Here is a 25,535-nt window from a genome sequence, read left to right on the forward strand (position 1 = left end):
AGAACAAGAGGCGTTTGCGCAATAGCCGGAAGAATGCGCCTTTACTTTGGAGTTAGCGAGGTAGAAAACGATAGGAATAGTGTTTAAAATGCCCATTTAAATTGTAGACTATAATGCACTGTTGTGCATTTTAAATCAGAAATAAGAATGTGAGGAGGTTGCTATTAACTTTAAAGATTGCATCTGCAATCAAAACTGTATGCAAATGTAATGGCCTTATGTCCGGTCTATGGATGTCTGCTTTAGTTGACAGCGCGGTCACTAGATTTTAATCGGTAAAGTTGAGGAACTGCTTCTATTAATGTTCGTGCAAATAGGCGGATTCATGTCCCTTGCAGTTTGCAACTGCGAGGTACATGGCAGGCGCCCCATAGAACGGTTTCATTTTGAGAGGTAGATATCCATGCTGGCACCCCCTCTGCGATGCGTTCGTCCCCCAGTTTCATGCGCCAGTTTCATGAGCTTTTATGACAAAACCGTGACTGTGGTAGTTAACAATCTACACCCTAATAGAAAACTGTTAGCTTTCCTGGTATCAAATGACAAATGGTATCAGTTAGGCCTATAACACAACATAAATTGTGCTGGCGACCCAAATAAAATCTCCTGCGACCCACCCGTGGTCGCGACCCAGACTTTGGGAAACACTGGTCTAAGTCATCAAACTCCTGGCATGTCATCAGGCCTATATGTCAGGCTCAAACTATTTAATGTAGGCCTACTTTCATAACCCATAAACCAAGTGCAAATATTTTAGTAGGCTATGAATAGTAGATAACTAGATCATTAGCCCTATATAGGTGGCTATTGCTAGGATAGACTCATAGGGGGGTCTGGAGTCATCCTCCTCAAGGAAAATGTTTGAAGTTCAATACACCATTAAATGGTTTAGTTTGAGCCCATAACTTTGCTATTACTCTCACCATCTGTCTGTGTTTCTTTGTGTGTGTGTTGTGTGTGTGTGCGCGCACATTACTGTTTACTAAAAATTGTGATAGAGGAATATTCATAGAAATATGGAGCTATTGAAGCTGGATTCCCTGGGCATGTCTGAAGGGTACATTGAACAATAAAAACAGGTGAAGTGCATATGAGGTTACATCAAAAGCCCTTTGCAAAAATGCAGAAAAATCTAAGTATTTGGTTGCAGACTGTTGTCATGAGACAGACTTTGAGAGGGCAATGAAACATACATACAGATGCCAGAGTATGGAAAATGTATTGTTGCATTCTTCTATCAGGCTCTCTCTGAGAACACAAATCTCTTCAGTGACAGCTATTGGCATCAACATCAACATTTTGCCTATACAGTACATGCACATTTCGATGCAAATACTGTATAACCTTGTTTATATAAAATGATAAAGGCTTCAGACAAGAAACTGAACACTTTTTATAAGAAATCATGTCTTGTTCATGAAGTTTGAAGTTTTGTTCATTGTGATAAACACGAAAAAGGTATGCATTTCAGAAAAAGTGTTCACATTTTATATCAAAGACATGCAAAAGAATCCACAGTAGTTCACATAGTCTACTGATGGTGAATGTGTTAAGTGTGTTGAAAAAGTGAACTCTGACATAGATGTGTTGTATGCAAAAAAAAAAAAAAGCCATTGATTTCTACATCAGGAAAAGGCTCAGAGGCCTATGAGTTAGTGTTCATAATCATGCTTGTGGAACTATAATGATTTCAGTTGTACATTATTTACAAATCATAACATCAAAACAGAGGAAATACATCAGTTCTCATGCCATTAACTGAGTGTCCAAATCATGGGGAAATTAGGACATGAGCCATAGTAAAAACTCAGCATTCCATTTATCATCATCAGCTTTCTCTCAATGTCATTTAAACGTTTTAACAGCTGTAATTAACTTAGACACGCCATAGAGCAAACACACATGGGCGACTCATATCTAATACTCGTCTGAGACAAACTAATGCAATCTCCTCACGAGTCTTGTGGATCTTCTTCTTCTTCAGAACTTTCGCATAAATATGAGTCACAGCAAGAACCTGGAAACCCATTCGCCTTGACAGTGTTCTTAAATTGCTGGCCAGGGGGGCAGGTGGGAAGGGGTGTTTTGCAGTTCTCAAAGACGCAAGTGCACAGAGCAGGCACAAGGGGGCAGCAGCTGCCAGGCAGGATGAAGGGCTGAGTTAATATTGAATCCTCAGGGCAGGAGGGAACTGGAACTTCAGGACAAGTGACATTGCTGCAGTTGGCTTGCACTGAGGAGGAAATGTAAGAATGATATATGAGTCGATTTCCAGGGAGAGAGAGAGAGAGAGAGAGAGAAATAACATTCGGTCATTTCACACATGCATTTCACACATTACACTTTCAGCCTGTTTTTTCCTATAAGGTTTTCTGTTTTCAGTGCATGCTAAAACATTATGAGAAAAAAATGAGTGTTTTTTACAAAAGCCTCTCAGTGAATGTTAGAAAATAATTGAAAACGCATGGGTCTTTTATGTCTTTTCATCACATTCCAGATAGCTGAGATAGTGAAACACGAACTAAACCGTTCTACACACCCAACAGAAGGTCCTGACATGCTTCCTCGGACAGTGGCTGAATCTGAGGATCACAGCTCCTCTCCCCGCACACACACCGGCCCTCCCGCACCTCACAGTTCCATTCTGTGCAGTCCTCCTCCTCCTCTTCTTCCTCCTCTTCCTCCTCCATCTCTTCACTGTCTTCACTTTCCTCTCCATCCATAATCCAGTAGTATTCATCTACTTTAGAGAAATGCAAATGTATCTGTTTTTCAGACCCAAAACGTCTTTTGAAGGTTCAGGCTATACAATCTATATTGCTGCAGATTTTCATTAAAAGTACTCTGAAGCTGGGGGAACTGTAGTGCAAGCAACTGCAGTGTCCATACCACATTTGGGTCCAAGTGCCCATGGGGACCTGGGCTCAAGTCTGACCGGTGGCCATTTCCTGATCCCACCCCCATATCTCTATCCCATCTCTCCCCATTCCTGTCACTCTTCTCTGTCCTATCTGAATGAAGGCAAAAGGCCCCAAAAACATACTCCAGAAAAATACCCTGAGGTATCTGTCGTCAGTGTGCTCCATGACTTTGGAATAAGCCTCCAATAACTAACTTACTAACTAACTAACTATTACCAGAACTAGCTCTATAAACCGGAAATAAAAACATGGCAGCTCAGACCAAGCTATTAACAATTCCACTATGCTTCTGGATGGGAGGGATGTCATTTTATAGGTGGTTGAGCTCAAATATCAACAACCATTTATAGCAGTGTTTCCCAAAGTCTGGGTCGCGACCCTCGGGTGGGTCGCAGGAGATTTTATTTGGGTCGCCAGCACAATTGATGTTGTGTTATAGGCCTAACGGATACCATTTGTCATTTGATACCAGGAAAGCTAACAGTTTTCTATTAGGATGTAGATTGTTAACTACCACAGTCACGGTTTTGTCATAAAAGCTCATGAAACTGGCGCATGAAACTGGGGGACGAACTCACCGCAGAGGGGGTGCCAGCATGGATATCTACCTCTCAAAATGAAACCGTTCTGTGGGGCGCCTGCCATGTACCTCGCAGTTGCAAACTACAAGGGACATGAATCCGCCTATTTGCACAAACATTAATAGATACCAGCTCCTCAACTTTACCGATTCAAATTTAGTGACCGCGCTGTCAACTAAAGCAGACATCCATAGACCGGACATACTATAAGGCCATTCAATTTGCACAGTTTCGATTGCAGATGCAATCTTTAAAGTTAATAGCAACCTCCTCACATTCTTATTTCTGATTTAAAATGCACAACAGTGCATTATAGTCTACAATTTAAATGGGCATTTTAAAAACTATTCCTCTCGTTTTCTAACTCGCTAACTCCAAAGTAAAGGCGAATTTTTCCGGCTATTGCGCAAACGCCTCTTGTTCTGATATAACGACTATACAATATAATATAATACACCAATACAATATAACGACTTGAGTTATTTGCTGTTTACATTGGAATTGACGTCCACAGTGTTATGGACCCATTTGTCTGCAACGCAACGTAGCCTACAACATTTTCTTTTAGAAATACAGGAACAGCTTACTATGCTGACGAATGACGACTGCACAACATGCGAACATTTCCCCTACTCTCAGATGCGCATTAAAACGTATCTTTTCAGTAGTCATTTCCAACTTTTCACGCTGATGGTGCTCAAAATGCAACACAACCGTGTTCAAAGCAGGGATCCTATAGCAATGTATGGTTGGGGGAGGCATAGAAAAGTTGGAGAACCTGTGGCCTAAAACAATATTGGTGGTTGCAGGGTAGATTTGAAGTGAAATGGGTCGTGATGGTCTGTCATTTTTAAAAAGTGGGTCGCCAAAAAAAAAGTTTGGGAAACACTGATTTATAGAACTGAAACCAAAGTGTGGACAGTGTGCAACATTTATGTCTATAGACCCTTTCAACAAGGTAAACACAAACAATGCTTGAACATTCTATTTGGGCCCCAATCTACTTCCTCTGCATTAAGATAACATATGGAATGTTAAAAAGGAAGTCTTGTGGGGCCAACTATGATGCTGATAATGGAACTCTCTTGAAAGGGTCCATATAGTTTATAAGTCCACTGACTGAGGCTGTGAGACTCATTATCTTGAAAAATAAGAGGTCGTTCATTGGATGCTATACCTTTCATGGCCTTGAGACAGTCCTCCAGGCTTTGATAGGAAAAAGCCAAGTGGCATGTCTGGACAGAGTAGCAGTCACAAGTTCCGAACCTCACATTGCAACCTGCCACCAACGGGCACAACGGGTCGGCAAGGAAGTCCGTCTGATGCCCTGGAAGCACTGGGTAATGGCAGAGGAAACACATTTCTGCTTTGCATATTCAGTTACCACAGATCATATTTCTGCGGTTGCGGCTATTTGCATTTGGCCTTACTAGGCCTACAATCAGGATACAGTTTCAAAGGAATATAACCATGTAAATTCAGCTGGAGCATGAATACACCTTGACACCTGTGATAATTGGTCTTTACATACACAGTAATATGTAGTACCAAACAAGTATGTAGTTCCAAAACCACTGAGGTAGGTTAAAGTGGTAATATCTCTGTAAAGCCAAGAGAAGAATTCTGAACAAGCAGACATACTTTCAACTAGCTCTGTACAGCAATTTAGGATGTTTGCATTACGATTCTTACTGCTATTACTATGGTAGTGAGAATCATTGGTTGTACTATTGTGCCGTACTGTTGAGGACCTTAGTCGACCTCATACCTTTGCAGACTCCAGTCTGTGGGGGTGTAGCCGGCAGGAGGCCAGTGATCTGGGAGCAGGTGAGGTCTCGGTCGCAGTAGCCTCTGCTCCAGTGTGGGCCGCCACACAACTGCCCCTGCTGGCGAGCGCAATGTGGGCAACATCCACACGGCTCTGTCACATACCCACCGGGGCACACACGTCTGTTTGGAGGACACTGCACGCTGGTGCAGGGGACACATTCTGTATCCAGTGGTGCTATGACAAGATGGGATCAATGTGAAGCTATACGTACCGAATGGATAATAGGACAAATTAATGATGGATGGGAATAAATCCAGTCATCCATTATTTCTAGTGTCCCTATTTGATTCTGCAAGCCAGTATTAATCAACAGTTGTCTGCTACTATTGTGCAATTATACTGAATATACTGAATGTTTACCACAGTAAACACACTCCCATGATAAAAGGAGGAACAATATTACAAATCTGACATGTAAAAAACTTACTTGTACATACTCCTGTGGCAGAAGCTTGTTCTTCTTCAGTCACGCATGTGAGGTTAGCTCCACACACTCCCTCTATGTCCACTCCACATGGCTGACCTTGACCCAGAATAACCGGCCATGTTTCTTCTGTCTGACAAGAGCCCCACAGCAAGGTCCACCACAGCCACAGTGACAGGCAGGTCATGCTTCTGTACTCAACCCAAGAGCAGCCCTGCGGACAGACTGGCGAGAGCAGAAAGCTCCAACTTTCTTCATGCCAGTGTTCCTCCAACCCCCCCCCCCCCCCCAACCCCTTGGCCCTTACTTTTGCAGCCAAATTCTTGACTGATGGCTGCCAAAACCACAAACCCTTTCCTCCCTCTTTCATGTTTGCTTGATTCTTCTACATCACCTACCAGACACACATCTGGCTATCTAAACACCTGGTTAATAGGCAAAGCACATCTTACACATTCTTGTTGTTCACGTTACTTTGAAACATCCGTAGGGGCCATGGTATTCACCTGTTTAGAATCAAAATGAAAAATAAGTGTCATTCTTGCAAAGAGGATTTCAAGTGCGCCTGACTGTGTACCCGACTTGGAATGCGTGGCTCTGAGATTTGTGGGGTGGGTAAGCCAAAGAAAACAGGACGAAGCTGCCCAATTTGCTCCTGCACAAAGCAGCTCTGTGTAACTCAAAGACACACACACACACATACATACATACATATACACACACAAGCAAACACCAGCACGATGGTAGGAATGAGGGTGAGGTCATTTGAATCTCGGGTCACTGTGAATCACATGATCAGACTCACTATTCCTTAGTGAGTCCCAAACTCCCCCAAACACATCAAAACATTGGACATGAGGGCCCTACAGTTTAGGTGATAAGAGAAAAGAGAAATATACCAAACGGATGTGTTTGCATACTTCAGCACAAACACACTCAAAAAAATATTATTTATGAGAAAGATACAAGATACTATTTTGGAATGTTTATTTTGCTGCGTAAACCTCTTTTGTAAGTGACTAAAATGTATTAAAGTGTTCTTGAAAAATACAGTTAATTTTCAGGTAGAAACTTATGAGTGTCAAAAATTACATTTCTGAAATACTGACATACCGTAGTTAAAACAGAATACATTAGATGTTTTACATGGCACATTTTCCCTTTAAAAAAGACCTTTACAGTGAAATCCCTTTTATAATCAGTCATCAGACCTGATTGTTTATCATTACCATTAACACTGGCATCTTTCATGGTGAAACAAAATGAACATAATCTACACACTGAAAAACAAAACAAAAGCCACGTAAAAATACATTTTCTATTTTCAAGTAATCAAGTCCATAAAATAGAGTATTACTGGAGGTAATGCGCCTGGGAATGCCATCATTAAACCATTATTGTTGTTCACCCAGGACAGAGTACATTTTCTGGACCACAACCTGAGCTTTTGTCACATCACAGGGTATGAGAGGGAGACGTGGAGGCCCCAGAGATATTCCAGACATCTCGCTCATTAGCTGCTTGTTCATAGCAAGGTTGAACCCTGCACACATAAGCAAGATGCACATTTTGTTGATCCATTCAAACACACACCCCAAGTTGCCCCCTCATGAATGTGAAGACACAAGATGTCATGTAGATACATGCAGAAGACATGGATATACATAAGATCATTTGTGAATGCAAAGTATGGAGCTTTCTGCATTGCATACAAATATTCATACAAACAAACAACTACAATGCCACTTACCTTGCTTTATTGCAAACAGAATAATCTCCTGCATCTGAAACTTTAACAAAGAAACAACTCTGGATTAAAATACAAACACAAATATCATTCAATGTTTTAATATATCCAGAAATCCCATACAAACATTGTACATATGCACGTAAACAGAAATAAATCTGAGTTTAGCAAGTTAACAGAACGGTTACCTGTAATTTCCTGGCCTGTTCCAGGTCTCCCTTATCAAAGGCACACAGAACTTTGTTCATGGTACTTCCCATATAGTTGTATGTGCTGATTGATGAGATCAGACAACTATGGTTAGGCCAATTTGTAAAATGATCAATTTCATATACATTATCTACAAGAAATATTGGAGCAGAAGAAATAACTGAACATTTACTTGAAATTTCACTTGATGTGAATACATTGAGCATTTCTAAAAGATGTGTAATGGTTACGCAAATAATTCTCCATTTCCATGTCTGAACTAAATAGACCTTGAACATAACTTGACTTTCACAGGTTTATATGCACTGTGAGAGCTGCTGCCTTACCTGCCCACTGCACCATCTGCTCCCATGGCAAGAGCTGCCAGCAGTTGCTACAAATGAAAAAAGAAAAAATCATAAAAGAAATCGTATGGTCATAAAACTGTTTTGATAACAAAGGTAGCTGAGTAGCAGGTAATAGCATTGGTCCTGAAAACCAGATGCATTATGTTGTCTTGGGACATGCTGCCCTGATAGACAGGACAAGACTCAACCAAGTAATTGTTTACCAAAGGCACTAAACTAAAGGTCCTTCAAATGGTAAAACACACTGGGGAAATGACCATGAAGTAAGCTGATCTGTAGGAACAAAATACCTCATCCATTCCATACAAGTGTGTCCAGTGACCAGGACTGCAACTAACACACTGGCCAAAGTCTAACAGGTCACTGCCGCTGAATTTCAGGCCTCTGAACGATGGGATCACTTTCTCGATTCCCTCCACCACATCTAATGCAAGCACTGAGATCAGAGGACAAAAAAAGATCAATAAGCTCTTGTTTGAATGCTGTAGCTCACAGCTGAAATAAATGTTTGTGAATTAGATTCAGAATTTTTTTTAATGCTTTATATCTACTGATCATTACTACACACAGAATGCTACAAAAACTAACACCCATGGAAGAGCTCTGAGTAAGTACAGGAGGGCAGTGTTCTCACAGTGAACCCCTGTCATGCTCGGGATGTGATAGTAGTAGAATGGGAGAGCAGGAGCAGCAGCAGCAACTTCCTGAAGAAACAGCCTCAGTGAAGCTAGGGGGAGAGGATATATAAATCTGTCAACACCACAAATAAACAAAAAAGATGAGAGCAAGTATATATGTGAATATAGAAATGAAGGCATCATACCAGCATTGGGCGGTTTAAAGAAGGTCGGAGAGATAACTGCAATCCCATCAGCCCCTGCTTCAACAGCATGGCGTGCCTGTGTGTGCAATAGTTAGTTTAGAGTCCTTGACATTGAGTCCTTGACATTGGCCAACAGTTTTGCGAATGTCTGACTGAAGGCACATCCTGTTCTTACCAGTTCCTGAGAATCCTTGAGACTTGAACAGCCAACGTGCACAATCACATCTTCGAGTCTGTAAAACCATATCATGCAAGGCTCAGATTCAGTCCACGACCACTGGTGAGAATTCTGCAAACCTGATGTAATGTGACTTACTTTCCCTTGCCCTTTTGACACCATGCCTCTGCCAGCTGTTTCCTCTCGTCCACAGAGAGGGACAGACTCTCACCTGTGGTTCCATTCACTGACAAAGAGATGATCGTAAAACAAACAAAGAAATATAAACATATGCTGCAGTTGCTTTACACCGCTGTTTTGCACACAATTAATACAATTAATCACAGACAGCGCAGCCCTGTTAAAGGTAATACTCACCAAAGATTTTCCGTACACCCTGCTTTTCGACTAAGAAGTCAATGTATTGTCCAATCACTGAGAGATTAACCTCACTTGACACAAAGGAGATAAGAAGAGAAGGATAGGATATAACATTCAAAATTATTTCTTATCAAGAATGTTACACCATCAAGATGTGGCAACTTACCCTTTTTGTGTGAGGGGTGTGAATGTTGCAGCTACAAGCCCTGTAAGCTTTTTGCCATCATGAGTCATTTTTCAGAGGAACTACTACGGAAAAAAGTTCAAGACACACACACACACACACACACACACACACACACACACACACACACACACACACACACACACACACACACACACAGGGGTACACCAAAAAGACTGTTAGGAGTTGTGATTGATTAGCCTATTGAATCAACATAAGCTATGTGTGACAGTGGACGCGGTTGCTTGTCTTAAAATGTGTCTTGAAATGCTATGGCTATTACAAAAACAATATAACCCTAAATTGAGTGTCTTAAAACAGTTCGACTTCAAGACTGACCAACCACACCAAATAAAACACAAACCCTACCTACTCTTCTGACACGTTTTGCAGGCTGCGATCTTGTTGTCCAGTTCAGTGCAGGGTGTCCCTCAGATTGAAGAGAGACAGATCCCTGAATTCCAGTGTTGCTGATTCAGGATCCTTTCTTCCTGCTCCGATGTTGACATCACAGCATGTGCAGGTCATGAGACCAAGTCATGTGAGCAGATATCCTTATTTTGAAGTGTAGAATAAGGGCAACTCTATTAGCAAAATCTAGCCCCAGCTTCCGACCTCTGACTCACACATTACGTGACGTGAATGACGCGGAATGATGATATTTTCACTCGGAAAAAGGTTTTTCCGAAGCCCATGAACGCTAGGTAACTCCTTCTGAGTATATTTTTGACATTGGTTCTTCTCCCTGTCAGTCCTTTGATGACATGCCAAACTGTATGTCTACCACCTGGCTACCACCAGGCAAATATACTATTTAGGTGCTTTGGATACCTTGTTACCATTGTGTAAATTGATTTGACAAATTATTTTACAAAGACTAACCACTGAATCACTGCATACCCCCCCCCCCCCCATTACCTGATCAGACAGACGAGTGAAATGATTGGTCTGCCGCATTGATGAATGACAGGTGGGTGCCCGGATGCGGATGTTGACGTATACATACTCTGTCGGACAGCGTCCGGTGTTGTATCAGCTATCTTGAGTATGCCGCTGGGCTAATGTGAGGGGCTCATGGTTTAGTTAACTGACCAGCAGCTACGGATGCCTAATAAAAAACAGAACATTTCGTTCGAACAAAGCCATATGATGCCTTGTAGTCTAGTTTTCATCCATATTTTTCGGAGCTCGTTTCGATAACGTTAAATGGAGAGGAACGTTGCTGTGCTTCAAACAGCTGGTAGAGAGAAGCTGTCACCGAAAGGAGGAAATAACACGATAAACATAAGTTGGAGAAACTGAAGGATCGTCTGGACTGTAGACCTGACAACACTGAAAAGTCGTCGTTCAGCAGAAAGGACAGAAACTCACCTCTGTTATCGGTTTTGGATACAAAAATGGGCAAACTAGCTCGGTAGCTAAAGGTTAATGGCCAAACAGTGTTAGCCTGGAGCTAGCACGCTACCTATCTTATATGTTTGTGGTGTCTAAATGGCTAACTGGCTTGTAGTTGTCATTAGCTAATGCCAGGAATGTTGTGGGGAAACCTTCGCTGTTTACCTAATTAGATAACTAGATTACAAGATTTTGCTCGGCTATCCTAACTTGTTCGTGCCATTGTCATATTGCGTGGTTTTGTATTGAGACAAACGTCAGGTAATGTTAACGTTGACATGCTGCTCTGTTGAACTGGACACTCAAGTCAAAAGGAACAATAGCGACATTTTACGATACTAAATTAGCAACTATTTTGTGAAAGCAGTGTTTTCATCTTATTACAACCCTTGTTACATTATCAGACAAGGTGATTTTGGTAGCGTGTAACGTTTTTCTGCCAACGTGTCATGTTTACAAAAGATAGGCTGCTCCTTCTAGCAAACTGTCAGTGACTGGGTGTGACAAGGAAACCTGTGAGGTAATTTCTAGTTCCTTAAGAGTGTCGGGCACTTGGGCTGACGAGGCACTTGCCTATTGTGTTTATCTCCAAGCTGATTCGGTCGATCAGTTTCTAGATTGTTAGAAGGATACAAGCGTTGTCTGTCACAGTTTTACACATTGGGAACACTCAGAATGCCCAAGCAATTGCTGAGAGGTTAGTTCTGTTGCTGGATCTGGGAGTTTTGGTTTCTTCAGGATGGACCACATATGGAGGATGGTGATGCAGTGGAGGCATATATGCTGAAATTGCTGAATACTCTTAGTGTAGCTTTGCCTCAGTGAGAGTTGGTGCATTCACTAGCAGGATGGAAGGCTGCAGTCTGCCTTGATAAGTTTGGTTACTGTAACCATGTGGACTCTGGGGCAATCCTGCTCTGCATCCATGAAGATTTCATGGCTACCACTGCTGCTACTGGCCTTCCTAAGGCCAGTCCACTGCATGTCTCGGGACGAGAGGCATAAATTAAGGTGAGATAGAGCTCATGTTCAAGTGTTGTATGGGCAGTATAATGAATGTTGGTTCTAGAGAAGCTAGAACCAACATGTGTACTGTTGGTTTGACATTTTCTCCTCCCTCCACCCCCCCTCTCTCCTTTTCTCTCCCAGGGATCAGGTGGTTGAGATGTTTGACCACGCTTATCGCAGTTACATGGTATGTTCAAATTCGGCCCTTTCCTCTTGGTTAATCTCTTTCAGGAATGAGATTTGGCTCCTTGATTTGCTGAAATAGTGGCACTGTTGTTATTGTGATCAAGCACAGTAGATCATGTGCAGGCCATGGGTTTGCTCACCCTCAAACCAAAAGAGTTCCAAATTTGAGGTGATGTTTTTAGTGTTTTTTAGAATTAGTCTGTTTGCTTAATCCGTCCTCAGATGCTTTGTTCTCCCTGTGTTGGAGATGGTTTTCAAAGGTTGAGAACAAATATTGACACAGTAAATTAAATTACAAATAAGATCACCACCCTCTGTAAAGAGACAGTTGAAATACAAGAATACCTTCAGCCTACATAGACTAGACTTTTTTTTTTTTTAAATGTGTTTTCATTTGTATTTTGTATTTCTCTCTCTCTCTCTCTGATCAGATCAGATCAGGGAAAATGGTGTATTTCACTGCTATTTTCAATGGGTGTCTTGAAGTTGAAGTCTCTCTCCCTGTGTGTGTGTATGTGTTTGTTTGTCCTGGTTCTCCAGGACCATGCGTACCCAGCCGATGAGCTGATGCCGCTGACGTGCAGGGGGAGGGTGCGTGGGCTGGAGCCCAGCAGAGGAGATGTGGATGACGCGCTGGGGAAGTAAGTGGCCTCAGGCAGGAATTTGCACAGGATGCGAGAGAGCGAGGACTTCCACTCAGTGGGGAGGGAGAGTGAGAGAGAAAGAGGATTCAGATGTAGTTATAGGTGCAAGAGTGTAGTCTGTCGAATGTGTATTGTCGGACATATCAGTAAAACTGATAATTAAATAGTAATACAGTAATCAAATAAATAGTAATATAAATAGCTTAAATACAAAAAATAAATAACAAAAATTGAACTGGTGGCTAACTGTATCTGGCTTGTTGTTCTTTCCTAGGTTCTCCCTCACGCTCATTGACACACTGGATACTCTGGTGGTGAGTGATGGCCCCATTGGTTGCCCCGCAAGCTGATTCTCTTCAATTAAACTTTAACAGCTTTGCCCTAGATTAGGATAGTCTACACACAGCACACTGTTTGCCTATTTACTTTAAGGGCGGGCCCATCCGGGTCTGTATTTAGCACAACAAGTGGCCTGAGTGCAGCATCTGGTTATTCTCGACAGCTTTTGAACAAAACTGAGGAATTTGAAGCAGCTGTGAGAAGAGTCCTGTCTGATGTGCGGCTGGACAATGACATTGTGGTGTCTGTCTTTGAGACCAACATCAGGGTGTTGGGGTGAGTTTTGGAATTATGAGTATTTTGGGTGTATAGAATACTTACCAACTTTTATATGATTTCAACACATTGATCTATTCCAGATTAAAGATATCTCAATAACCAACCATCTTTTTTTTCCTTTCCTTAAATGTTTCTGTTGACATTCAGTTCAAATGTACATACATATTCATTTTCATAGGAATACATTTATGCATAAATGTAACATTGATAGCATCTCTCCAGTGTTGTGAGATACAACCCTATTATGCTTCTAATTATTTAACTTTGTGGTGCTGTATTGTAACCTGACTCTCGCCAGATGAATTTCGTTCCGCTTAGCTCCGCCTAGCTTCACTCACATCCATCTGGGACCTCTTCCATTGAGAGTGATTTCTGCAACCGATTTTATGGTACAGCCAATCAGGACGCAGGGGGCGGGAGTTTCATAGATGTGACCTAGCGTAGAAGCGACTGTGAGACTGTTATCTGCGTCACGGGTTGGCTTCGATGTGAGTGGTTGAAGTAGCACGTCTATAGATGACGGACAAGTGGCTTATTCAATCATATGCAAGCATTTTTTGATTAGGCCCAGCCTTCTGAAGCAACACTTCAATGGATCGGTTCCAGATGGATGAGTGGAGCTAGGCGGAACGAAATTCATCTGGCGAGAGTCAGGTTAGCTGTATTGAGCTGACTTGAGATTGACTTCTGAATCCAATAGCTCCAGTTGAGTTTGTGTTGTTGGTATGTGTGAATGACTGGTTGGTGTTGGTCCATGTGCATCTTCAGGGGGCTGTTAGGGGGCCACTCCATGGCTGTGATGCTGAGGGAAGGGGGTCGTCACATGCTGTGGTACCGCGATGAGCTCCTCCACATGGCTAAGGACCTGGGGCTCAGGCTCCTGCCTGCGTTCAACACGAGCAGTGGGCTGCCTTACCCCAGGGTAAATACACACACACACACACACACACACACACACACACACACACACACACACACACAGATTTTCAAAGTAGCCTCAGTTTACCTTAATGACAGCTTGGCACACTATCGGGCACCATCATTGCTAGCATCATAACAATAGTCATCAGGAATGCTTTTCAGTCAACATGAGTGAAGGAAAAGCAGCCAACAATTGCTCAACATGTGTGGGAACTCCTTCAGGACTGTTGGAAAACCATTCCAGGTGTCTAACTGAAGTAGCTTTGGTTACAGGAATTTTGTAATGAATTATTTGCCTTTCCTAAAAACAGCAAGTAGCAAATGAATTTCCCCGTGAGTGATTAAATAAGATATTATCGTATCTTTATCGAAATGCTATTAGAAATACTCACATTTCTCCCTCTCTCCCCCTCTCTTTCTGTCTGTCCATATCTATCTATCTGTCTGTCTGCTCTGTTTGTTGCGGTAGTACTGTTAGCAAATGGTTCAGTTGAGTTTAGCTAAGATGGCCTGAAGCCAAATGGCTACAGCTACTGAATTCCCTTGGGCTGCATGATGGCAGCACCTGCTGCAGAGCTTCCTCATAACTCCCATAGCAGGATACGTGCATATGTTCACTCTGTCGTTTCATCATACAATTAGATGCACTTGTTTATTTTTAGATTCTGCTATAGTTATTGTAAAACTTTTATATTAGGACAATGTAAAACCCCTATTAAGATGAGGAAAAATGCAGTGTCCATATTGCACTCCTAGGTGAACCTGAAGCATGGCGTTCGAGGTCCGGAGACTCGCACCGGGACGGAAACAGACACATGCACGGCGTGCGCCGGTACCATCATCCTGGAGTTCGCCGCCCTCAGCCGATTCACCGGGGACCCCATATTTGAGGTAGCGAGACAAAAACAAGAATCATTTCCCCTCAGACAGAGAGAAATGAGAACTTGTGGTTTGTCGCTGGACTGTCAACTGTTCTTTGGACACATTCACTGCAGACGCAGAAAAATGTGAACTGTTGTGTTACAGAGAAATGTTGCGGTGAAAATAAGTGTGAAATGCAGAAGTGGCTGTTGGTTAAAAACGTGTTTGTGTTGCTGCTGTGCAGGATCATGCCAGAAGGGCTCTGGACTTCCTGTGGGAGAAGAGGCAGAGAAACAGCAACTTGGTGGGGACCACCATCAACATCCACTCAGGGGAGTGGGTGCGGCGAGGTACGGCGAACACAGCAGGACATAAACTCTGATGTACATTTCTCAGTGAAGCTTGTATAATTTTAATGTGTGTGTGTGTGTGTGTGTGTTGTTGAGCAGATAGTGGCGTAGGAGCGGGGATTGACTCATACTATGAGTACCTGCTGAAGGCCTACATTCTCCTGGGAGATGACCTCTTTCTGCAGCGCTTTAACATAGTGAGTCCATCCCCATCCCCCATCCCTGCAGCTAGGCTGTGAAGATGGAATAGCCTCCAGCTTTGGCATCCTCACAACAAAGGCTCTAGTCTACAGACTGCAGCAGATCTCTCTGTAAAGGTCACAGAGTTGTTAAAAATGGTGTTTGGTGTTTTTTGCCTTTGTACTGCAATTGATCTCATTGCAGCGGTGTTTATGGTTACTCACTCACGGTCTCTCTCTCTCTCTCTCTCTCTCTCTCTTTCTCTCTCTCTCGGATCAGCTCATTTCACGGTAAAATGGATAATTCCACTAATTCCCCCTCCCACTGATGCCTCTGTGTTGTGTTCCAGCACTACGCTTCCATAATGAAGTACATCAGCCAGCCGCCCCTCCTGCTGGACGTGCACATCCACAAGCCCCTGCTCCCAGCACGCACCTGGATGGACTCCCTGCTCGCCTTCTTCCCCGGTTTGCAGGTAAAGACGCATCCTCTGGGGACCATTGCAAAAGGACGCACCCTCTGGGGGCCTTTGCAAAAGGATGCATTCTCCAGGGGGCTTTGCAAAAGGATGCTTCCTCTGAAGGCTGTTGCAAAAGGATGCATCCTCTGAAGGCTGTTGCAAACGGATGCATCCTCTTGGGGCCGTTGCATGTCTGAACATGTTGAAAGCAGGTGTTGTGTAGGAGGTGAGGTTTAATATTGTTTTTTCCCCCCACATTTCCTCCATTATTCATTCTTCAGGTGTTGAAGGGAGACATCCGGCCTGCCATCGAGACGCACGAGATGCTTTATCAGGTTACAAAGAAGCACAATTTTCTGCCAGAGGCAAGTCTGTTCTTAATCCTCCTGTCCTCCCCCATGTTGCTCAAGCATATCCCTTCCTCAGAAATATGAATAAAAAATAAAAAAAAGAAATATGAATCCAGCTGATTACATGTTGAGTTCAGTGCACACTGAAATATTTTTTTTTGTTTTCTGTGACTGGTAACATTTTCTGGTAACATTTATGTTTGTCTGCAGGCCTTCACCACAGACTTCAGGGTGCATTGGGCCCAGCATCCCTTGCGGCCAGAGTTTGCAGAGAGCACCTACTTCCTCTATAAGGTGAGCATTACACATCAGCAAGACATTACAGCAGTTATATAATAACCTTATGAGCCTTTTCATAAACCTGAATTATTGAGGTCAAGGGCTCTCTGCTCTCCATATATGTGTGAGATTTACATTTCTCTGAGTTTAATATTTCAAATGGTGCAAGTTTCCAAGTACAGCATTTGGTAGAGTCTATAAGCCTACCCTAAACCCACTGTCCCACCAGGCCACAGGAGACCCATACTATCTGGAGGTGGGCCGCACGGTTCTGGAGAACCTGAACCGCTTCGCCCGTGTCCCCTGTGGCTTCGCTGCCATGAAGGACGTCCGCACCGGCAGCCACGAGGACCGGTGAGACACACACACACACACACACACACACACACTCTTTACTTCTTTACACAACCAAAGAGGTTTGGTCATCACACCACCATGTGTAGGCATAACAGATAACAGTGTATTCTGACAGCATCTGAGCGAGCAACTGTCGTGTAGCATTAAATGCTCTCGATCCACACTGAATCTGTTAAATATGCCCATCTATTGCATCATATTTCTTGTACTAAATAGCAGATCAACACAAATAACAGAAAGAAAAAGTTCTACTCAAAATGTTGCGCTGCACAGCACCGTGTTGCAATGCAACTGAAAACAATGTAACCAAACTGATTTTGTAGCTAACGCTCACTCGCATCGCATGCAGTTAAGATGCAGTGTTACGTGTCCCAATCACATTGGGGAAGCTTAAATGAATTACATATTAAGTTTAGAGTTTCCTTAATCCCTCAATTCTCAATCACTTTATTCATAGTTTAGATTCTGTGTGCATCTCTGTGCTGTGTAGTCGCTATGGTGTGAGTGTGTCATATAAGTGCCTTTTGAGACTGAGTGTTTGATGGCCCCTCTTCTCTCTCTCTCTCTCTCTCTTCTCAGTATGGACTCCTTCTTCTTGGCCGAGATGTTCAAATACCTCTTCCTGCTGTTTGCGGAATCTGATGACCTGCCCTTCGACGTGGAGGACTACATCTTCACCACAGAGGCCCACCTGCTGCCGCTGTCACTGTCCACCACGCCGCGCTCACAGTCGCCCTCTGCTTCCAACTCCACGGTACTGCGGCAGCCTCTTTGCCTTAGTCTCCTTGTTCTTCATGCTCTCATTCCTCACTCTCATTCTCCGCACAGAAGAAAGAAAACATTTTTCTTTTCATGTGCACACAATCCTCATCCTGCTTCCCCCGGACCTTACAGATTCGGTGTGTGTGTGTGTGTGTTTGTCTTTCAGGGCGTTGAGGAGTTGGATGACTCAAATTTTGACTGGACCTGCCCCAATACACGTCTCCTCTTTCCCGATCCTGCCTATCCACGGAATCTCAGGGACCCAATCAAAATCGCTGTGGACAAGAGTTGTCCACGCCCAAGCCCAATTCGGTGAGCCAGGGAGTGAGGGAGTGATTGAGGGAGGGAGGGAGTGATGGCGTGATGGTGGGAGAAACAGAGCCAAAAGGCTTTAAATAAAGGAGTGAATGTAGTTTGAACTTTGTTACTCTTGGCCCATGGTTAAAATCCTTGAGCAGAATCCCTCTGTGAGTTTCTCTGGTCGTTGAGCATTGGGTGTTTGGAAAGTAAGAGGTATTTGTTAGTTTTTATTTTCTCTGGTGGCTGTGGTGGCACACACTCTCACTCAAAGATATATATATATATATATATATATATATATGCGCGCGCGCGCTCTCACTGCTGTCCATGATGCTCTCATGTGTGTGTCTGAGACATGAGCGCACTCACAGATTGATTCAGACAGATAGTCTGCTCTGCACCATTCTTAAAGCCCTTCTCTGTTCTTCCTTCTCCCTCGTTCCTCTCCTCTTCCTCCCCGTGTGTGTGTGTGTGTGTGTGTGTAGGGAGCCTGGCATGGGCCGTCTGCCCCTCAGGGCTCAGGACTTCATGGCCAACAACCCCGAGCACCTGGAGCTGCTGCGCCGCATGGGCGTCAGCCTCATCCACCTGAAGGACGGACGCGTGCAGCTGGTGCAGCATGCCTCTCAGGTCAGACATGCATGCATGCTCTCACACACACACACACACACTCGCACACACACTCATACAGTCACATGCACACAGTCATACACACAACCACAATCACACACACACACATACTCATACTCATACACACACTCATACACACAAGCACAAACACAATCACACACAATCTCATTGGAAACACCTAAATGAATCAGAGCTCCTGCAGTTTTTTAAACCATACATAATGTGCTGTGTTAACAGAGAGTAAAGCGGAAATGGTTTGTTGGAGTCACATAATCCCTAATCCTGCATAATGCTGAGGGCTATATAAGTTTGTTCGAAGATGCATTAAGTGTGAAAGTCCAATGGTTAGATCGTAGTTTCGTTTCGTCATTTCATTTCATTTATTATACAGGAAAGGATTAAAAGTAACAATGTGGTTACAGTTTAAACAAGCCTGACTCAGTTGACTAACTAAAAACTGGTGTACAGCAGGTTCCTGTTCTGCCGCACGAAAGGACAAATATGACATCACACTACATACACTTCACAGATCATATCAACAAACAAAGCAAACAGGACAAGACATAGTTTGAGGACAACAAACAGGAAAAAAGACAACACAATAGCTACAAACAATACAGACTACAACCACAATACATAGACACGCAAGAAAATGTTGCATCTGGAGTAAGAAAGTAATGGCATGGCTGTTTGTGTAGTTCTGAAAAGTCCTGGCATTTGAGTGTGTAAGTGCAGTGCAGTGAGTCCAATTTGGAAGTTTATTGTGAATCTTGTATGCTCTGTTGTATGTAAAGTCTTGCTACTGGACACGGAGATATTTTCCTCTCTGTGGCCCCCTGCAGGCAGTGAGTGCGATAGCAGCAGAGGACGGCATGCGCTTCATGCAGGAGATGATGGAGCTCTCAAGCCAGCAGCAGAAGGAGCAGCTCCCCCCTCGCGCTGTGCAGATCGTCTCACACCCCTTCTTTGGCAGGGTGGTACTGACCGCCGGCCCGGCACAGTTTGGCACGGACCTTTCCAAGAGCAGCACAGGGGTGAGTATAGATCGACTAGCCCAGCTCTACATGTGTCTGTGATGATTCATTATCTCTCTGAGTTAGAACTCTTTCAACTCTTTTTTTTAACTCCGATGTTCTCAAATTAATTTTGGTAACTTTTTTAATCTAGTACATTTTGTTAGTGTGGGATAACATTTTAGACTCTCCCTAAATTGCACGTGTTCAACATTACATTTTGTATAATAATAGTCAAGTCAAGTCAGTTTTATTTGTATAGCACATTTAACATGCACAGAGTGCAACAGTGATCATGTATATGGTTTACATATAATGTATTAAGTTTGGGAAGAACTGGTGTTCTTCAGTATTTGAGTCTCTCACTATTACAACATACATTTCTGTACATCCAACTTGCTCTGTATGCATTGCCTATGCTTCTGCAGAGAATAGTGCTGACATATAATTAATATCATGTGATGTGGCCTCCAACAGCAGGAAAGATGGAGGGATGCATATGGGGTATTGTGTTTGAGTTGTCTATTGTCTCTGCTGAAGCTACAGCATGAAGGCCATGGGTTTATGTCTATATGTAATGGGTTTGCCTGGAAACAATGTAACTGTTTAAGATGAACCTGTATAAGATGGGGCCTCACCCCAGAGAGCTTCGGATTTGCTGCTGGAACTTTGTTGCTGGTAACATGTCCCTGGTCGTGATTTCCGTCCCCGATCGTGATTAAAGATGGTGCCTGTGTTGCCTGGTTGTTAAGAATGTTACCACATTGGCATGGCAGAACATTTGCATTGCCAAAGCAAAACACATAACACAAATTTGCAACACAGAATAGAAAGCTAACATGTTGTTTATCTGTCTGGCCCTCTCTGCAGGTGCGAGGCTTTGTGACGGTAGCAGAGCCGTACAGTGGCTGCGCGGAGGTGACCAATGCTGAGCTTGTCCAGGGCCGCATTGCCCTGCTGCAGCGGGGCCAGTGCATGTTCGCCGAGAAGGCCCGCCACATCCAGAAAGCCGGCGCCATCGGGGGCATCGTGATCGGTGAGGACACAGGGACAAAAAATATGGACTGACTATGTCGGACTGAGTGACTGCAGTCCTCCTGAAAACTGCACATAGAAAATCAATGGAGATACGGTTTGATGGATTTAGAAGCTGGTCACAGACTTTTGAGTAGCTGCCATACTAGATTTATGAGAAACAGCATTGCTCAACTGACTGGCTTTAGTCTTCAGCAGAGTTTATTAGACAGGATGTGATTAAATGTGGTGTAAAATTGCCTTGGCTCATAATCAGTCATCAAATGTCTGTCTCTGGGGATGACCTCAATTTCGTGTGTGTGTGTGTGTGTGTGTGTGTGTGTGTGTGTGTGTGTGTGTGTGTGTGTGTGTGTGTGTGTGTGTGTGTGTGTGTGTGTGTGTGTGTGTGTGTGTGTGTGTGTGTGTGTGTGTGTGTGTGTGTGTGTGTGTGTGTGTGTGTGTGTGTGTGTGTGTGTGTGTGTGTGTGTGTGTGTGTGTGTGTGTGTGTGTCCACAGATGACAACGAGGGCAGCAGCAGCGACACAGCGCCCCTCTTCCAGATGGCAGGAGATGGCCGCAGCACAGATGACGTAACGCTGCCCCTCCTCTTCCTGTTCCACAAGGAAGGCAACATCCTGCTGGAGGCCCTGAAGGAGTACCGCGAGGTGGAGGTGCTACTCAGCGACAAGGCCCGCGACCGAGGTGAGTCTGCCCAGAGACGAGGGCTGAAAGACACGGGGGAAAGCCTAAGCCCAACTCTGCCTGCCGGAGAGGACTGACCTAATCCACTATCGATGTTTGAACTGTCTGCTTTTTACTTGTGTGAAGTGTCACATGAAACATGGAAAAAGTTTACAGTAGTTGCCAAGAGGTGTGAATGGAGAAGTATGAAGTCTTGGCTTCCAACTGCGACTGAGAGAGGATGTAGAGTGTTAAAGTCCATGCATAATTGATTTAGTTGCGTTTACTGTATTATTACAGGGTTAGACTATACGATTTCATGAGGCGTGAGTATTTGAGCTACACCTCTCGTCTTCTCTCTGTCTCTGTCTCTCTCTCTCCATCGTATGGTTCTCTCCCCCTCTCTCCCTGGTGATGTAACCATGCACCTATCCTCTGCTTCTGCTCTACCCTCTGCGGATCTGCAGCCTCTCTCTTTAAAGGGAAAGCCCTCCCGGGTGTCCTGTTGGACGGCAGTAAGTAACTTCCTCTTCCTCCTCCCTCCTCATCCTCCTCTCTCACCTCCTTCTCTCACACCACCCACCCATCCTTTGCTAAGTCCTTAGGAGCTGTGGGCTAACATTGTGTTTAGCTTAGACCAGTCGCTTGCATGTAATGTAGTCGGCAGATGTGGACGTCTGAAGTTGAGTTCTGGAAAGCAGAGGTGTGTTCGAGCGTTTCACCTTCAGCTGTTGGAATTTGACAGTTGTACAGCCATTGGTTCGGAGTATGGCCATTGGTGTGGTAGTGGCGCTTCTATGGTCTGGACAATTTTTCCACCTCTGCTTTCATAGAAGTGCTTCTCAGTGTGTGTGTGTGTGTGTGTGTGTGTGTGTGTGTGTGTGTGTGTGTGTGTGTGTGTGTGTGTGTGTGTGTGTGTGTGTGTGTGTGTGTGTGTGTGTGTGTGTGTGTGTGTGTGTGTGTGTGTGTGTGTGTGTGTGTGTGTGTGTGTGTGTGTGTGTGTGTGTGTGTGTGTGTGTGTGTGTGTGTGTGTGTGTGTGTGTGTGTGTGTGTGTGTGTGTGTGTGTGTGTGTGTGCCAGTGCTATTTCTTAAACAGGTGTGGTTGCAAACTGAGCGAACACACTCCCTGATCTCTCTCCCTCTCCACAGGTGGTGATGTGCAGGAGGAAGACTGCTCCACTGAGGAAAAGGACCGTGGTGTACCCGGATTTGCCTCTTCCTCTCTTCCCCCCTCCTCCTCTTCTTCCTCCACCTCTTCTTCTTCTTCCTCCTCTCCGCCTCCAGACCAATCACAGCCCAGCGTGCAGGAGCCTGACCAACCCAAAAAAGAGGAGGAGGACGATGAAGAGGCGGTGGTCCCCCCAGCCAAGGTGGGCAGTGAGCCAGATGCAAAAGCAGAGCCTAAGAAAGAGCAGTCATCTGACAAGGACCCCGAGAGGTTACTGGATGCCCTGTTAGCCGACTGGCAGGAGGACCTGGAGGCCTTTCGGCAGATGGAGAAGGACGAGCTCTGACCTCTCTCTCTTTCTCTTCCTCTTCATCCCCTTCAGACGTAGGCAGCACTATACACGGCTGCCATTGAGAACGAGACAGGACAGGAGTCTTCAATTCACTGCTCCACGCCATTAAGGGAAAGGACACCCTCCAAACCGGCAGGGAAGGGGGTGTGTTAACCTCGGTGGCGTGAGACTTCCTTACTCCAGTGGTAACCCACAGCGACTGCTTCCCCTTACCCAGGTCCCCTCCTCTCCCCTACCACCCCCCGCCTGTCTCCAGGATCTCAGGTGTGCCCCTGGGTTTGTTCACCTGCTCGGACTACTCCTCCATCAGTGGACGGCATCGAACAGTGAGTGCGCCTCACCCCCAGAGCTGGAGATGACCACCCTGCAGCTCGCGCCTCCGACCGACGTCGCCTTTTCTTGTCTTAACGTCTTTCCTTTGGCGTATAAAAATGGATCTCTTTGGTGACAGTATCAGTCACAGTGTTGATCGGAAAACTGATTTAAATGTTTTGATTTAACTGTGATAAACCCCCCCCCCCCCCCCCTTTGGTCTTTTTTTAATGGCATTTGTACTAATTTAATTTGTGTAGGCTCATTTACTGGGGCCGTTAGTGAGCTATGATACTGTGAGTGGGGAGGTGGCCATGAAGTCAGAAAAATAAATCAACGACTAAAATTAGGAAACCTAATTATCCCATCCTCCTTATATGGAATGATGAAGTGTATAACCATATGTATGGTACCATATATATGGTATATATGTATTATAATGTACTTTGCAGTTTTTTCGAATGCTTCTTATTGCAGCTCTTGCGCACGTGAGAGCTTCTCATCATTGAGGAATGCACATGAGTCTCGGCACAGAAGGATATCTGGTGTTGTGGTGCTTCATTTGGGGCACGTTCAGGATGAGACAGATGGAAGCAACCACATAGAAGCGCACAGCTGTGGGCAGCGTTGTTACTCCAGTGCCATCCTGAACATGCCCCAGGCGCTCTCTCTCTCTTTCTCTCACATATACACACACTCACACACACACACACTTCTCTCTCTGACTTACGTACCCAGACAAGAAGAGTGAGATGATGAGAGATATGTCGCCCTGGATCAAACTATTTGAGCCGTCGGTTCTCAGGTTTCACTGAGACATAACTATGAGCGTTATACTCGTGACTGGAGTCGCAGAAGAGACATTTTCCACATGGTCTGGTGTGGAAGGTCCAATGGGAGCTGAAGAAGCTAACCTCACATAATTTAACAGACTGTCCAGCTGAGGCCGGTGTTGTTTCATGTAAAGACTTTTGAAAACTGGCAGTTGAATTGGACGTTCAGCTAAGGGGAAGGGATTGCAGAGAACAATAATAAAGTTTAATAAAAAGCGATGATAAAGCCCACCATTTTGTCTTCATCTTGTTCACTCATTTTATAAAGCTGTCCTGATTTAACTCATCACTTGTCTCTCATCTTTTTGTCATACGTGGCCTGTCTGACTCAAGTATCTTCACACGCCGGAATGGTTGAGAGGAGTTGTATGATTTTGGGAATTATTTGAATATTTCAGCAAGGGGAAAAAAATTGCAGGCAGGCCAACAGTCAATATGATTGTTGGAAGACATTCAAGAAACTGCCTGAATTTGGGGGGTGACCCGGTTCGGACTCGAGCCTTGGACCCGAATGTGATAGGGGCACTGTTGATATCAGTTCATAAGATATTGCCACATTCATTTTACTGGAAAGTAAAGCAGTTTTTGATATTCCCCTTCCATATTCCCCTTTGTTTGGACTTCCTGAGCCTCATCACCAACCTTCACTAGGATAGAATCCATTCACTCATAAAGAGACCAACACCAAGACAAGTTATTGTCTTATTAGATATATTTAATAAATTAAAACAAGGTACAAAAAAATGAATGTACAGATCAACCTCTCACCGCCCCCATCTCTCTTAATTGTCTCACTGATTGACGCAAGTGGCATAACCAAACCGTGCGCATCATCAAAACAGTACCGGCACTCCCTCAGTGTACCGAAGCGTTGCACACCCTCCCGTGTCTCCCATATCCACACCCTCCCGAAAAGAACACGCATGCTACATGTCTGCAGGCACCAACTGGGCATGGACTGTCAGAAGAAACAGTGGTCAACACTTATGGCATGCGGTGTGTGTGTGTGTGTGTGCGCGCGCGTGTCTAGATGAGGAGGGCCGGTGAGAACTTAGCCATCATGGAGATGCCATTACGATTGCTGTTAGTGTCTTGCGTCTTTTTTGCCATTAAAAGGAAAACTGTAGTTCCCAAAACAATAAGTGCACCGAAGAGTTAAACTACAAGTGAGACGTGTATCTTTTACATACGCGACATGTCACAAGATGTGCGTCAACTAGCATGGCTAAAACACAATCGTCAAGGCTCTACAAC

The 25,535-nt window shown here is 44.2% G+C and overlaps 3 protein-coding genes across 6 annotated transcripts; 1 reads left to right on the top strand and 2 right to left on the bottom strand.

The window, feature by feature from the left end:
- Nucleotides 1-1,241: 1,241 nt before the first annotated feature.
- LOC143115489 (cysteine-rich motor neuron 1 protein-like) lies at nucleotides 1,242-5,974 on the bottom strand. 2 transcript variants are annotated; one of them, XM_076277574.1, is made up of 5 exons: nucleotides 5,761-5,974; nucleotides 5,271-5,507; nucleotides 4,680-4,838; nucleotides 2,540-2,740; nucleotides 1,242-2,233 (listed from the first exon to the last, which is right to left on the bottom strand). In XM_076277574.1, the coding sequence occupies exons 1-5, from the start codon at nucleotides 5,942-5,944 to the stop codon at nucleotides 1,953-1,955; spliced, it is 1,062 nt and encodes a 353-aa protein (XP_076133689.1). In that variant the 5' UTR covers nucleotides 5,945-5,974; the 3' UTR covers nucleotides 1,242-1,952. The 2 variants fall into 2 exon arrangements, with proteins under 2 accessions (XP_076133689.1, XP_076133688.1); XM_076277573.1 differs by having other exon boundaries at nucleotides 2,540-2,743.
- A 755-nt stretch (nucleotides 5,975-6,729) lies between these two features.
- On the bottom strand, nucleotides 6,730-10,318 carry npl (N-acetylneuraminate pyruvate lyase (dihydrodipicolinate synthase)). Of its 2 annotated transcripts, none has more exons than XM_076278517.1 (12): nucleotides 9,980-10,318; nucleotides 9,589-9,671; nucleotides 9,420-9,493; nucleotides 9,201-9,288; nucleotides 9,060-9,117; nucleotides 8,885-8,960; nucleotides 8,696-8,788; nucleotides 8,352-8,497; nucleotides 8,041-8,087; nucleotides 7,693-7,777; nucleotides 7,508-7,547; nucleotides 6,730-7,300 (listed from the first exon to the last, which is right to left on the bottom strand). In XM_076278517.1, the coding sequence occupies exons 2-12, from the start codon at nucleotides 9,654-9,656 to the stop codon at nucleotides 7,152-7,154; spliced, it is 924 nt and encodes a 307-aa protein (XP_076134632.1). In that variant the 5' UTR covers nucleotides 9,657-9,671; nucleotides 9,980-10,318; the 3' UTR covers nucleotides 6,730-7,151. The 2 variants fall into 2 exon arrangements, with proteins under 2 accessions (XP_076134632.1, XP_076134631.1); XM_076278516.1 differs by having other exon boundaries at nucleotides 9,976-10,318.
- Nucleotides 10,319-10,631: 313 nt separating this feature from the next.
- On the top strand, nucleotides 10,632-23,434 carry edem3 (ER degradation enhancer, mannosidase alpha-like 3). Of its 2 annotated transcripts, XM_076278514.1 has the most exons (21): nucleotides 10,632-12,012; nucleotides 12,151-12,196; nucleotides 12,736-12,836; nucleotides 13,114-13,153; nucleotides 13,342-13,454; nucleotides 14,226-14,379; nucleotides 15,135-15,269; nucleotides 15,484-15,589; nucleotides 15,689-15,786; nucleotides 16,119-16,244; nucleotides 16,511-16,594; nucleotides 16,790-16,873; nucleotides 17,088-17,212; nucleotides 17,795-17,969; nucleotides 18,144-18,289; nucleotides 18,763-18,907; nucleotides 19,750-19,941; nucleotides 20,791-20,956; nucleotides 21,451-21,636; nucleotides 22,766-22,986; nucleotides 23,167-23,434. In XM_076278514.1, exons 1-21 carry the CDS (start codon nucleotides 11,894-11,896, stop codon nucleotides 23,170-23,172), a joined length of 2,568 nt encoding a protein of 855 aa, XP_076134629.1. In that variant the 5' UTR covers nucleotides 10,632-11,893; the 3' UTR covers nucleotides 23,173-23,434. The 2 variants fall into 2 exon arrangements, with proteins under 2 accessions (XP_076134629.1, XP_076134628.1); XM_076278513.1 differs by having other exon boundaries at nucleotides 22,766-23,434.
- The last annotated feature ends 2,101 nt before the right edge of the window (nucleotides 23,435-25,535 follow it).

The sequence above is a fragment of the Alosa pseudoharengus genome, unplaced genomic scaffold, assembly GCF_046254945.1.
Source record: "Alosa pseudoharengus isolate Yale_2024_CS ecotype anadromous, Long Island Sound unplaced genomic scaffold, YU_APseudo_1.1 YU_APseudo_1.1_scf_11, whole genome shotgun sequence".
In the NCBI taxonomy this organism is placed as follows: Eukaryota; Metazoa; Chordata; class Actinopteri; order Clupeiformes; family Clupeidae; genus Alosa; species Alosa pseudoharengus.

What these genes read in the sequence shown, in the direction of transcription:
- edem3 (XM_076278513.1), top strand. Translation starts at nt 11,894, where the DNA reads ATGTGGACTCTGGGGCAATCCTGCTCTGCATCCATGAAGATTTCATGG. An exon ending in GCACCTACTTCCTCTATAAG is followed by an intron (nt 16,874 to 17,087) that starts GTGAGCATTACA and finishes CTGTCCCACCAG; the next exon opens with GCCACAGGAGACCCATACTA. An exon ending in CGACAAGGCCCGCGACCGAG is followed by an intron (nt 21,637 to 22,765) that starts GTGAGTCTGCCC and finishes CCCTCTCCACAG; the next exon opens with GTGGTGATGTGCAGGAGGAA.
- LOC143115489 (XM_076277573.1), bottom strand. Translation starts at nt 5,944, where the DNA reads ATGACCTGCCTGTCACTGTGGCTGTGGTGGACCTTGCTGTGGGGCTCT. An exon ending in ACAGACTGGAGTCTGCAAAG is followed by an intron (nt 4,839 to 5,270) that starts GTATGAGGTCGA and finishes GCCATTACCCAG; the next exon opens with TGCTTCCAGGGCATCAGACG. An exon ending in ATGTCAGGACCTTCTGTTGG is followed by an intron (nt 2,234 to 2,539) that starts GTGTGTAGAACG and finishes TTTCCTCCTCAG; the next exon opens with TGCAAGCCAACTGCAGCAAT.
- npl (XM_076278517.1), bottom strand. Translation starts at nt 9,656, where the DNA reads ATGACTCATGATGGCAAAAAGCTTACAGGGCTTGTAGCTGCAACATTC. An exon ending in TCAAGGATTCTCAGGAACTG is followed by an intron (nt 8,961 to 9,059) that starts GTAAGAACAGGA and finishes TTGCACACACAG; the next exon opens with GCACGCCATGCTGTTGAAGC. An exon ending in GCAGATGGTGCAGTGGGCAG is followed by an intron (nt 7,778 to 8,040) that starts GTAAGGCAGCAG and finishes CTCATCAATCAG; the next exon opens with CACATACAACTATATGGGAA.